The sequence below is a fragment of the Notothenia rossii genome, assembly GCF_949606895.1.
Source record: "Notothenia rossii genome assembly, chromosome: 4".
NCBI classification, from domain to species: domain Eukaryota; kingdom Metazoa; phylum Chordata; class Actinopteri; order Perciformes; family Nototheniidae; genus Notothenia; species Notothenia rossii.
In genome coordinates, this window is record NC_136902.1 from 20,395,138 (window position 1) to 20,408,218 (window position 13,081).

Sequence of the window (13,081 nt, forward strand, 5' to 3'; positions counted from 1 at the left end):
TAGATATCACTTGCAGAAAATGTTGCTCTGTTGCTCTGTTCAGGATGTGATTGTGTATGTATGTCGTTAGAGATAACAATTAAACTCTTTCCTGTGCTTGTGCAAAGGGCACAGATGTTTTGACTTTGCTGCAGATTTACATGTTTAGAGTTTAAAATAGCTGGCTGCCACATTTAGCTGTTTGGGAACATTACGTTTCACTGTGACCAGCGTTTCCGCCAGGGGGCCGTCTTGCCGTCATTTGACGCTCTTATTCTGCTCGGGACGCCCTGAACGCGAACCGAGGGCGTCCAAAAATATTAATAATTCGAGAGAAGACCGAGAGCTTTTAACGCTTGAAATGACGAAAAGGACAAGGACATCCCTTTGTTGGAGGGGCAAAGGAGTCTGGTGGGATTCTTTTCGGAGTATTGAAGATCGTTTCCCCGACATCGAAGGTGCCTGCTACAGGACAACATGGAATGTGCGCGATTTGGACGCGATGAGCGGGGGGGTTTTAGTGGAGCACGCGCGTGAGCGGCGCCTGCGAGCACCAGAGCCTCGCAGCGGCGAAACTGAGGCTGTGAACATTTGTGTAACGACTGGGGCGGCGTCCTAGCACAGCTTTATAGTTTTTCTTCCGTCTGCCTGAAACATTTGCTTTTGTTTATTGTGTGTTTGTGTTTTGATGTTGTATGTGCTGTCTGATCCATGCAGACACACAGCCAATTGCTGTCAAGTCCCAGCATGCACAAACAGGGCCCAGCGTGACCTGTTGGTCTAATGAGCTGTGTGTGTGTGTGTGTGTGTGTGTGTGTGTGTGTGTGTGTGTGTGTGTGTGTGTGTGTGTGTGTGTGTGTGTGTGTGTGTGTGTGTGTGTGTGTGTGTGTGTGTGTGTGTGTGTGTGTGTGTGTGTGTGTGTGTGTGTGTGTGTGTGTGTGTGTGTGTGTGTGTGTGTGTGTGTGTGTGTGTGTGTGTGTGTGTGTGTGTGTGTGTGTGTGTGTGTGTGTGTGTGTGTGTGCTCTTTCGCAGTCTGGAAGTCATTAGCTGAAATAAAAATGCAATACTATCGCCTTCCCCTCCTGTGTATTATACTCCTGTGCTGAAAGGCCCATTTCCTGCCTCAGCCGAGCCAAGTGCTGACCTTTGCCATCAGGGGAAGTCATTGTGCCACATCACTGTTGGTGGCCTTTAATCTGCCTGTGACATCCGTCAGTGAGCTGTGTGTGTCATTGTTGTTTGGCTTGGCTCAGTGTTTGGTGGTTAAAACAGAGTCCGGGCATACCTACAGATTATTAATGACTATAATGGCCCATTCTTTGTTCTCTTTGTTTTTTTGATAAACAGCACTCTTCCTCTTTTTTGTTGGATAACACTTTGTATTTCTGTTTTTTCTCCAGCTACCCGTCCACCAGGTGGCTGCCATGTAGACGAGTTCCAGTGTCGGATGGACGGCCTGTGCATTCCCATGCGCTGGCGCTGTGATGGAGACACCGACTGTATGGACCTGAGTGATGAGAACAACTGTGAGGGTGTGACCCACATGTGTGACCCAGCAGTCAAGTTCAGCTGCAGGGACTCTGGTGAGGGACTTCAGATGTTAAGGATGATTAGGGATTTTTGCAATAATGTTAGCACAAATAGGGTTTTATTCTCTGACACATGAGGACTAATAATTTCAAATGCAGCTTGTTTATGGTTTGTTTAATTTGTTTAAGTTATGACCGTAGCTTCTTATTCGGCAAGGAGGATTATTTATATTGGATAGTTGAAGTTTCCTCTATTTATGGACTCTCCAGTTCAATCTGTTCTGACTTTAAGGGTCAAGACAATTTTACAAAAATGTAATTCATTTTGCATTTCTGAGCAAATCCACTGATAACCCAAGCTTTAACTTGTTTTCATCAATCTGGATAAATATGTTTGAAATAAAAGTCTTAATGTTTTGTTATTGACAGCTCGTTGCATCAGCAAGGCATGGGTGTGTGATGGTGACAGTGACTGTGAGGACAACTCTGATGAGGACAACTGCGAGGCGTTGGCGTGCAAGTTGTCTCACCACATGTGTGCTACCAACGACTCCATCTGTCTGCCTGCTGAGAAGCTTTGTGACGGCACTGACGATTGTCCGGACGGCTCTGACGAGAAACTTTGTGGTACACAAAAACATTTGACTTAAAGCGCAACCCAGGTTAAAAACATACTACTCCCCTGTGTAGGATTTGTTCCAACTCTTTCATCCTGTTCCTCCTGGCAGACTTGTGCTCACTAGACAACGGTGGCTGCAGCCACAACTGCAGCATCATTCCTGGGGAGGGCTTCATGTGCTCGTGTCCCCTGGGCATGGAGCTGGGAGCCGACAACAAGACCTGCCAGATCCAGAGTTTCTGCGCTAAACACCTCAAGTGTAGCCAGAAGTGCGAGCAGGAGAAATCCAGTGTCAAGTGCTCCTGCTACGAGGGCTGGGAGCTGGAGGCGGACATGGAGAGCTGCAAAAGCACTGGTAATTAAGAACAGGGCCTTTATGCCATTAAACGTGTATTTACTGATGCAAATCAATTATTTGTACCTTTTTAGATTTAGAGCACTATAATTGTTCTTGGGCTGAAGAGGCTTTACCATACTGATTCTACTCTATGTATACAGTATTAAATGCAACATCATGGTGTTGAGGATGTTTTTATTCTACATGCAAACCCTTTCAGTTATTCAGTGTTTTTCTTTGAAAGGGACGGATGGAAAAGAAAACATTTCAGAGACAGGATTTTATCCAAGACCAACAAGGGGTTTGGGAATTTGGACTTTGAGATGAAATGTACTCTAACACTTTTCCGGTTACACCTTATTTGCCCTCAGATCCCTTCAAGCCTTTTATCATCTTCTCCAACCGCCATGAGATCAGAAGGATTGATCTTCACAAGGGGGAGTTCAGTGTGCTGGTGCCAGGGCTCAGGAATACCATCGCTCTGGACTTTCATCTCAACGAGAGCACTCTGTACTGGACTGATGTCGTAGAGGACAAGATCTACCGTGGGAAACTGTCTGAAAATGGAGGTGAGGCAGCCACTTAGCTACTGCTTTCTGTAATTTGAGGTTACGCAGAAAGTACAAATGAATTAAAAAAGTATTTATATAGTAATATCTTAATTTTTTTGTTACCTCCTTTTATAAGTAAAATAAAAATAGTAAAATGGATTTTTCATTCAGAGATATATAGTCCTATTTGTGCTTTGGACTGAGCATTTTTAAGAAAAATACTTCCACTGAGCACTCTCTAATTTCCCAGAGCCAAATGTTATTCAAAAAGAGTCTGTGGTCAGCGGTCTGTGACCCTGAATAAATGGCCAGGTCATGGTCAGCCTTTCCTGATCCAAAACCCCAGGTCTCCTTGCCAATCAAGGTTGTGTTCCCAGAACAGCACTTAGGGGGCACACGGAAGGCTTTGTCTCTTCCCATTTGTCTCAGTACTTGATGTGCGTGACTGCAGCCAAAACACTGATGCAGCGTAGGAGGCAAACAAGCTGCAGTTCCAGTTCCCAGCCCTCCAACTTCACCATTAAAGCAGGAGTCCAGAGCAGAGACACTGTGACCAACTTGTAGATCAGCTCCTGCTGCTTGTTATTTAAGCCATTTCAGAAACTCTATAGTTGTTGGCATACTCTGGGTAGTGCTCACAGCTCAACAAAGACACCCTTACTCACACAAGGCAGCCATAACTCCAGCAAACTGTGAAGAGGGCCCATCCCTCTCCCTCTAATTACCACTGGAAGGCCATGTGAAAAACTTGTCTCATCGCCCTGAGCCAGAGATGATCGCGCATTTTGATTTGCACTTAGTCTGCATGAGAGCCGTTTCTGGCTGAAGAATAAAAGAGTGAGCGATCTGGTGTTAGATGTTTGTTTTCTTATAGCTTGGGTAATGGCGCTGAGCAGATCAGACACAGCAGCACTGCATGCCTTTTACTGACAGATTTAATAAGTTTAAATCATTTTAACTATTCATTGTTTGTCAGGGTTTTTCTTTTTTATTGCAGTGAACCACATTTGCGGGCTGGAAATGTGCTCTTTTTGTTGAAAGTGAAATAAGTCTAGCCTCTATACTAAATAAGATGAATTGGAGAATTAAAATAATAAAAGCTCCCTTTTTCAGCTTGAGTTTCATTTGTCAAAAGCATGATAAAGTACCAAACACCACTGCTAGCTTTAAGTCTCCTTTCTCTGTGTGCAGCCCTGACCAGTTTTGAGGTGGTGATCCAGTATGGACTGGCTACACCCGAGGGGCTGGCTGTGGACTGGATAGCAGGAAACATCTACTGGGTGGAGAGCAACCTGGACCAGATAGAGGTAGCCAAACTGGATGGGACCATGAGAACCACCCTGCTGGCTGGGGAGGTGGAGCATCCAAGGGCCATCGCCCTGGACCCACGAGATGGGTAAGAAGCATATATCTAAGGATAATGATACTGTAGTCAACCTTTAGGAAAATGAAACTTACACTTCCAATACCTTTACAGCTCATGATATATCCCTTATACCTACTTACTATCAACCTGACCTGTTCTCATGTGATGATGCTGTTAACATCTGTGAGAACCCCTCCTCACACTCCTGATTTATTTTCTGTTTGCAGTATTCTATTTTGGACCGACTGGGATGCCAGCCTTCCCAGGATCGAGGCAGCGTCTATGAGCGGAGAAGGCAGACGCACCATCCACAGAGAAACAGGCAGCGGTGGCTGGCCCAACGGACTCACTGTTGACTACATGGAAAGACGCATTGTCTGGATTGATGCCAGGTAGCATTTGGCAGCAGTCTCTGAATACAGAGTGCTCTCATCGCACTGCATCCACCCACTCACTTATTACATCACCCACTTGCTTAGTCTTTGTTGCGTGTCATTATAAATGTTTGAATAAACAAGCAAATGTGCACTGCTTATGTAAAATCACATACAAGTAAAAACTCATAGTAGAAACATGTATGCATTTAGGATGGTGCATATCATGTAACACTTTTGTCTCTGCTTAATTCGTCCTCCAGGTCCGATGCTATCTACTCTGCTAAGTACGACGGTTCTGGACTGATTGAAGTGTTGCGGGGTCATGAGTATTTGTCCCACCCCTTTGCTGTTACCATGTATGGAGGCGAGGTTTACTGGACCGACTGGAGGACTAACACTCTGGCCAAAGCCAACAAATGGACTGGACACAATGTCACTGTAGTCCAGCGAACCAACACACAGCCCTTTGACTTGCAGGTCTATCACCCCTCCAGACAGCCCCAGGGTAGGTTGCACACTAGATAGATATGCATAAAAGTTCAAAGAGAAACGCACTCACGGAGAAAGAGAGAGAGAGAGGGAGTGAGAGTGAGAGAGCTGACTCAGTTTGGCTTTAAATCAAAGGAGAACAAGATCACAGTTAATTATTGACTGTATTGATTCACAACTCCTATTCTCCAAAGACAGCTGACCTTTCAGAGCAGCAAGACGTGTTGTCTCCTCACACCAGCAGCAATTTGGACACCTCCTGCTGCCTTGTTGATCAAAAAGTCACTTCACTCTTTGGCATTTTCCACTGGCTGGATGGAAAATTAAACCTTCCTCCAGCGACTTAAATGTTGTTTGTTGATCTCGAAGAAACACATGATTGACAAGATGAGAAAAAGATTTGCAGTTTTTTTTTTATCAGATTGCTACCTTTAATAGCCACTGGCTACGGGATACAAAGTGGCCAGCAGAGGCACTCGGGTCTTCTCATGGAAGGCAGGAAAAGAGAGATCTCACAGAGTTGTTGATTGACAGCTGCAACCAATGGCCATGACAGTGATGAGGCAGCAAGCTGGCTTGATCGGTCTGGCAGACAGTCTTCTTGGGCTCTCGCTTAAGTGAGATTGATTGGGAGGTCTATTAGACACTATGATATTCTGAAAAATGAATATGTTTCTCATTAAGCTATCAGCTTTGATTAATATTATATTGTATATGCTTATGTTATTCTTTTTGTGGAGATGGTTTTGAAAATATATACACTTGCAATCTGAAGAGTGAGGCTTAAAGGAAATACATCCCCTTTGTCCTTTTGTGTCTCTCTTTTTCAAACATTTCCTCTACATTTTCTTATATTTTCAGCTCCTAACCCGTGTGCCACCAGTGACGGTAAAGGCCCTTGCTCCCACCTCTGTCTCATAAACTTCAACCAGACCTTCTCCTGTGCCTGCCCTCACCTCATGAAGCTCCAGCCTGACAAACGCACATGCAAAGGTAATGACCGTTAGTCACAAACACCTACAATTTTTTTCTTTTTAAAACCTTCATCCAACACTGTCATATTTAATCCAATTCAGCAAGTAGCAAGACACGGGCTCTTTGTTTTCAGGAATCTATTCTCACAACTGTCATGACTGGTATGGTGTGCTCAGCTCCCGAACGTGACATCAACGGCATAAGCTGTCATTTTCTAAGACAGAATATCGAATTACGCCTCCTCTGTATGTGCCACGTGGCTTTCTTCACTTTCATCTCCATTTAATTTAAAATAAAATACTGTCTCAAGGTCCTAATTTATTGCTGTGTGATTTTAATGAGGAGGTTTCAAGGGGTATCTTTGGAAATCTGTGTGAGTGTCTGTCTAAATGTTACGCATTCTACAGAACAATCCTCATCTCAGCAGTGTAGATTTAAGCATAATTGGATTAGAGGGTGTCTGATGCATTCCCCTTCAACACGATAACTTTCAGGGAGCTGAGCAGAGTGTCAGCTAAACTCAACTCGGACCACTTACAATGATTAGAGCACCATGCATTTTTGACTGAGGAAGTAATTTGTTATCTCCCCCCTCTCACCTCTCGGGATGTAATGAAGCCTTAGCAAGAGCAACATGTTTCTGACGGGTCAGTTTGACACTCTTGAGCTTTATCTACTGGGATCCAGCTTGTTTCACCCTTTGATTGCTCAGGCTAGTGCAGTGAGAAAAAGCCTGGACTTAACTCATCTTTTAATCACCATGTATTTGAATGATTATGAATGGGTGCGAAACACTTCAGCATGTGGTAAAAAGTCTTAAGTAAAGCAAGCTAAAAAAAGGACTTCTTCCCTTTTCACTTCTCTATTTGCATCATTTGTATAAAAAATTGAAAAAGCTTAGAAAAATGCAACAACTGAGATTTATTTTTCTCAGTACATTATTTTTTTCTTCTCCTCAGAGTCCCGCAAGTTCCTTCTATATGCCCGTCAAATTGAAATCCGGGGTGTTGACATCGACAACCCTTACTACAACTACATCATCTCCTTCACTGTGCCGGACATAGACAACGTGACAGTGGTGGACTTTGATGCCGTGGAGCATCGCATCTACTGGTCCGATGTCCGAACGCAGACAATCAAGAGAGCTTTCATTAACGGCACGGGTGTAGAGACTGTTGTGACTGCTGGTGAGCACAAAGAGATGAATATCAGTCTAACTTATTTTTAGTTTACAGTTTCTGTAGCTCTCTAGAAATCTGATGAAACCCTAACTTTCTCCACTGTGGTTCTGACAATTCCCAGACCTTCCTAATGCTCACGGGCTTGCAGTAGACTGGGTGTCCAGAAACCTTTTCTGGACCAGCTATGATGCCAATAAGAAGCAGATCAATGTGGCCAGACTCGATGGATCCTTCAAGAATGCTGTCATCCAGGGATTAGACAAGCCCCACTGTCTTGTGGCGCATCCACTACTGGGGTGAGTGTTTTCTTTTACTTAATAAGGCCTGCATTCAGATTGAGATAGGAATTCTGACCATTATGCACTTTTTCAGTTTTCTATTTCATAATCAATAGCATATTTTTCCCTATGTGCTTTATAACAATATACTTGGGTGAAGATGTTCTAGGTACAGCTGTTGTTCCTAGGGATGTCCCGATCACCTTTTTTTGCTCCCGATCCGATTCCGATCATTTGATTTTGACAATTTGCCGACACCGATCTTTCCCGATACCGATCTTTCCCGATCCGATCTTTATGCAATGCATTAAGAGGAAAAAAAAAAAAAAAGCATTCAAGTTGTCCCTTAAGGTTATTTTTTTATTTAAATTGGATATTCTATCCAACATGGATATAGCTTCTTTTTTTCACAGCAGCATTGGATCAGTTCAGTTGTGCAGCATTGGATCAAAACTAAATAAAGCTTATCAGTACTCGTTAGCTTACTGCTACAATTAGACACTGCGCCCTGCCCACTCTGTTGCCAGATTTGAGAGAAATAAGCAACCAGGTCTATGACAACAAGCCCCAAAGAAGCAACACATACATGATGTTGTGTAATTTGAAACCAAAACTAAGGCCTCAGGATGACTTTAAGACTTGAACATGGTCATTTTTGTAATATTGAATAATAATTTAAAAAAAGTATTTAAAAAAAAAAAAAAAAAAAAAAATCCCGATCCCCGATTTTTTTCTCCCAATTCCGATCTTTTGAAAATCACGTGATCGACTCCGATCCCCGATCACGTGGTCGGATCGGGACAACTCTAGTCGTTCCAGTTCTTCATTAGCCTGCTTGTTGTTCCCCATGTGTTGCTTCTGTTCTGGCTCCTACCAGGATAATTATTTCATAGAACATTGCTCTGCTCAGAAAATAAATGTCAGCTCCTCTTCATGTAACGAGACATTTATATCCCTCCTCAGGAAGCTGTACTGGACTGATGGTGACAACATAAGCATGGCTAACATGGATGGCGGCAACCTCACTTTACTTTTCACTGATCAAAAAGGACCAGTTGGTAAGTAGATGAACCCCCCAATGAGAAAGATAACTCTATTGAACCTACTGAACCCCTATTTAAATGTAGGGGTAAAAGCAAGGATTTAGCATACTTTATTAGATTTGGTCATTCTTTCCACTCAGGCCTCTCTATTGACTATGAAAAAGAGCAGCTGTACTGGATCAGCTCGGGAAACAGCACCATCAGCCGCTGTCAGCTGGATGGAACTAAACTGGAGATCCTGGAAGGTGTCAAAGGAAAACTTACCAAGGCAACTGCTCTGGCTATTATGGGTACGATAAAACATATGTTTATTTAAATGTTACACTCTCTGTTTTCTAATGTTTCTAGTATAAAAGTTGATAGTTAGATAATTTCACTGCTTACATGCTCAGACATCACTAGCCGATGTTAAAGGGAAGACATACTAATACACAAATCAACTTCCCTCACTGTAGGAGACAAGATGTGGTGGGCCGACCAGGGAACTGACCAGATAGGAACATGTGACAAGGAGGACGGAGGGAACTGGAAGGTTTTGCGAAACAACACCTCGCCTATGATGCACATGAGGATCTACGATGAGGATGTACAGAAAGGTAGGGAAATCCCTTGAAGAAAATCGTTTATATGCTTTATATCAATTATCATAACACATTATAAAGAAGTTTTTAATGACTTATAAGACCTAGCACCACAATGCTTAATAGTTGCTGGTCACCTGCTGACGTTGTTTTCGTAAGGATCATAGTGTTTTATAACTCCAATAGTTGTAATCAATTCTAATGTTTTTATAATGGATAATGCCTTTTTTCGACATCACTGATCCTCTCCTTTTTCTCTTTTCAGAGGGTATCAACCTGTGCAGCAACAACAATGGAGACTGCTCCCAGCTGTGTCTACCCACCTCACCAACCACCAGGGCCTGCATGTGCACTGCAGGATACAGCCTGAAGACTGGACAGCAGTCCTGTGAAGGTAAGACAAGGCTCCACAGCTGCAGTCATACACTCAATAACAATACAGTTTGCCCTGAAAAACTAAAACATACTGTACCTTCTCTGAGCAGGCATGGGCTCCTTCCTGCTTTACTCCGTTCACGAGGGAATCCGAGGAATTCCACTCGACCCGGCAGACAAATCTGATGCCTTGGTGCCGGTGTCTGGCACCTCTCTGGCCGTCGGCATCGACTTCCACGCTGGTAAGTGACACTGAGCGACATCAATAACTTGATTGAGGGACATTTTAAAGCTGCCATTATCTCCATGAAGTGAGTATTCATAGGAGGACACAAAACACCTCTTTGTTTTCAGAGAATGACACCATCTACTGGGTGGACATGGGCCTGAGCACCATCAGCAGGGCTAAGAGAGATCAGACATGGAGAGAAGATGTCATCACCAACGGCATCGGCAGGGTGGAGGGCATCACCGTCGACTGGATAGCAGGTGTGATCCTAACACATTTGAAATCCTATTTCAGTTAAATTGTAAATATTACACAAAAGACCACATAGCTGATTGGTATACCTGTTCTTTTATAGGGAATATTTACTGGACTGACCAGGGCTTTGACGTGATCGAGGTGGCCCGGCTGAATGGCTCCTTCCGTTATGTCGTCATCTCCCAGGGCCTGGACAAGCCCAGAGCCATCACTGTTCACCCAGTCAAAGGGTTAGTCTCCCTGCAACAGTTGAATACTCTTTAATAACCTTCAGGTTGTCACAATCTAGACTGAATCTGAAAGAAATATACAGCTAAATCCCCATAAAATACACTTTTAAATAATGTTGTTTGCGTCCTTGTGTTTAGGTATCTGTTCTGGACTGAGTGGGGTCAGTACCCTCGGATTGAGCGCTCCCGGTTGGATGGCTCTGAGAGGTTGGTCCTGGTCAATGTGAGCATCAGTTGGCCCAATGGGATCTCCGTCGATTACGAGGTGTGTGGACCACAGCAGACTTCATATAGCAACCAAGAACTCCTTTAGCACATTTGTCATAATTAATAGTATCATGCTGGTATCTTCCTTGCTAATTTGAACAAATATACTGTGACTTTTCCAAAGACTGGATCATTCGTCAGCTCTTATTCTATGCCATGAGAATGATCCATACATTTATAGATGTATATTGTAGTAGGGGTTCAGTATACGACCTAAGATGTCATATATATATAATTTATGTTTGTAAATAACTCAATTTAATCTAGCCTCAAAATAGTTCCATTTATTCTTTGTAAATTGTACCAGTCCCCCATATTACTTATTACTTTTAGCTTGGTATATGTGACTTAATACTATTAAAAAGTACTTGTAACCTAGATTTAGAGCTGCCACAAGTTCTAATTAAGGCCAATGATGGTCTACTAAAATCACAACTTAATATGATCTAGTATTCTATATTTAATATGCAAGTTCCTTACCTTCCTTGAAAAATTAACATTTGTATTTCTGCTTTTCTCTGCAGGGGGGGATGCTGTATTGGTGCGATGCAAGGACAGATAAGATTGAGCGTATCAACCTGGAGACTGGAGAGAACAGGGAGCTGGTGCTTGCCAACAACAACATGGACATGTTTGCTGTATCCGTTTTTGAGGAATTCATTTATTGGAGTGACAGGTCGGTTCTGAGGATAATTGTTTTGTTGAACCAACCATTGAACCATCTTTTTCTATTGCTCTATTATCCAGTCATGCATGACAGCTTTTGAGTCATGTGGAAGATTTTATTTTGTATTGTGCTGTTAATCTTTTGTTCAGGACTCATGCTAACGGCTCCATCAAGAGAGGCAGCAAAGACAACGCTACGGATGCTGTGCAGCTCAGGACTGGCATTGGTGTACAGCTGAAAGACATAAAGGTTTTCAACAGGGCCAGGCAGCAAGGTAGCAACACAGAAAACCCCCACTCTCATCCCAAGTCACCCACAAACCCACTTTTTTGCAATGAAGTCTGTTAAACATGTCCTCACCAAAATAGCGAGCTGCCCTGAGTTTGTTCTCACATAAGCAGGCCCTATCATACTCCCAACTATCAAATCTTTTACCACCCAATGTAAATCCACACCCCTCAGGAATCAATGACATTTAAAATGTGTTTAACAAGGTGCATTATTTGTTTAACAATATACCTCGTAAATGTGTTACACCTACCCCAGGCACCAACGTCTGCAAAGATAACGGCGGCTGTGAACAGCTGTGTCTTTTCCGTGGCAACGGGCAGCGCACCTGCGCCTGTGCTCACGGCATGCTGGCAGAGGACAACCGTGGTTGCCGTGACTATGACGGATACCTGCTTTACTCGGAGCGTACCATTCTGAAGAGCATCCACCTCTCCGATGAAACGAACCTCAACGCACCAATAAAGCCGTTTGAGGACCCTGACCACATGAAAAACGTCATCGCCCTCAGCTATGACTATCATGGCGGTGGAGGGAAGGGAGCTAACCGCATTTTCTTCAGCGACATCCACTTTGGCAACATCCAGCAGATCAACGATGATGGCACAGACCGCAAGATTGTTGTGGATAGTAAGTATGGAGTCATTAACCACATCACGTAATTCTTTTCAACACTTCATGAAATCTACAAAACTCTCCACCTCACATCACAGAAACATTTCCCTCCACTCTGTCTGACTACATATACTTCAGCTGGGTTGCCTTTTTTGTATTCTGTCCATTAATAATTGAATGCTATGTCTCGTCTCCTCAACACTTCAAAGAGCCATCATCACACATTTTGAAAACACAAGCACCCACAAGGATTCACTGTGTGTACACACAGCTGCAGCTTCTCAACTAAAGGAGATTGACATCATTAAGGGCTGCCACTTGAAGAAGAAACACTTTCAGACACAACCACACTGTGCTTTTCCTTGTTTCTACACTAAAGTGTCTTTTAAATTCCCATCTCTTTTTAAATGATTAAAGACTAGGTTGTAGAACTACATCCAGAAGAACTACATTTAAAAGCCCAGGACCCTAAGCTGTTCTCAGTAAGCAGTAGGCTAAAATGAATTCAGAATGTGAAAGGAAAGGAAACCAGTACAGAGCATGGGGTTAGTTTGTTTATTGATGTTGTTTTGAACATATTTTGAAAAGGATGAATAGTTTTTCCACATTCTTTTTTATCTACCTACTAGAGAACATTTTCCAGGTCAGGAATTGAATACAGCTAAGGTTAGAGGAGTGTATTATTCCTAGATGAGGCAATAACACATAACAACTTTGAACCTATTTGAATATATCGCAATGAAATGAAAGTCATAGCATCGCTTTGACTACTGGATATGTAACATTTTATATATTTCCACACAGCAACATAATATATGAAAAAAAAGTCAAGCATTACTGTAAGTGAGAA

The 13,081-nt window shown here is 43.0% G+C and overlaps 1 protein-coding gene across 1 annotated transcript in view; it reads left to right on the forward strand.

The window, feature by feature from the left end:
- Window positions 1-13,081, forward strand: part of LOC307035032 (low-density lipoprotein receptor-related protein 1-like) — a 93,525-nt gene that overhangs the window by 43,988 nt on the left and 36,456 nt on the right. The window contains exons 21-41 of the mRNA XM_079673968.1: window positions 1,380-1,562; window positions 1,938-2,135; window positions 2,237-2,482; window positions 2,836-3,033; window positions 4,207-4,411; window positions 4,609-4,773; window positions 5,019-5,263; window positions 6,109-6,240; window positions 7,182-7,409; window positions 7,525-7,699; window positions 8,645-8,739; window positions 8,865-9,014; window positions 9,180-9,320; window positions 9,571-9,699; window positions 9,791-9,922; window positions 10,035-10,169; window positions 10,265-10,394; window positions 10,533-10,659; window positions 11,186-11,337; window positions 11,478-11,602; window positions 11,875-12,246. Of these exons, the coding sequence (XP_079530094.1) occupies window positions 1,380-1,562; window positions 1,938-2,135; window positions 2,237-2,482; window positions 2,836-3,033; window positions 4,207-4,411; window positions 4,609-4,773; window positions 5,019-5,263; window positions 6,109-6,240; window positions 7,182-7,409; window positions 7,525-7,699; window positions 8,645-8,739; window positions 8,865-9,014; window positions 9,180-9,320; window positions 9,571-9,699; window positions 9,791-9,922; window positions 10,035-10,169; window positions 10,265-10,394; window positions 10,533-10,659; window positions 11,186-11,337; window positions 11,478-11,602; window positions 11,875-12,246 (3,663 nt within the window). The remainder of the gene's footprint in view (window positions 1-1,379; window positions 1,563-1,937; window positions 2,136-2,236; window positions 2,483-2,835; window positions 3,034-4,206; window positions 4,412-4,608; window positions 4,774-5,018; window positions 5,264-6,108; window positions 6,241-7,181; window positions 7,410-7,524; window positions 7,700-8,644; window positions 8,740-8,864; window positions 9,015-9,179; window positions 9,321-9,570; window positions 9,700-9,790; window positions 9,923-10,034; window positions 10,170-10,264; window positions 10,395-10,532; window positions 10,660-11,185; window positions 11,338-11,477; window positions 11,603-11,874; window positions 12,247-13,081) is intronic.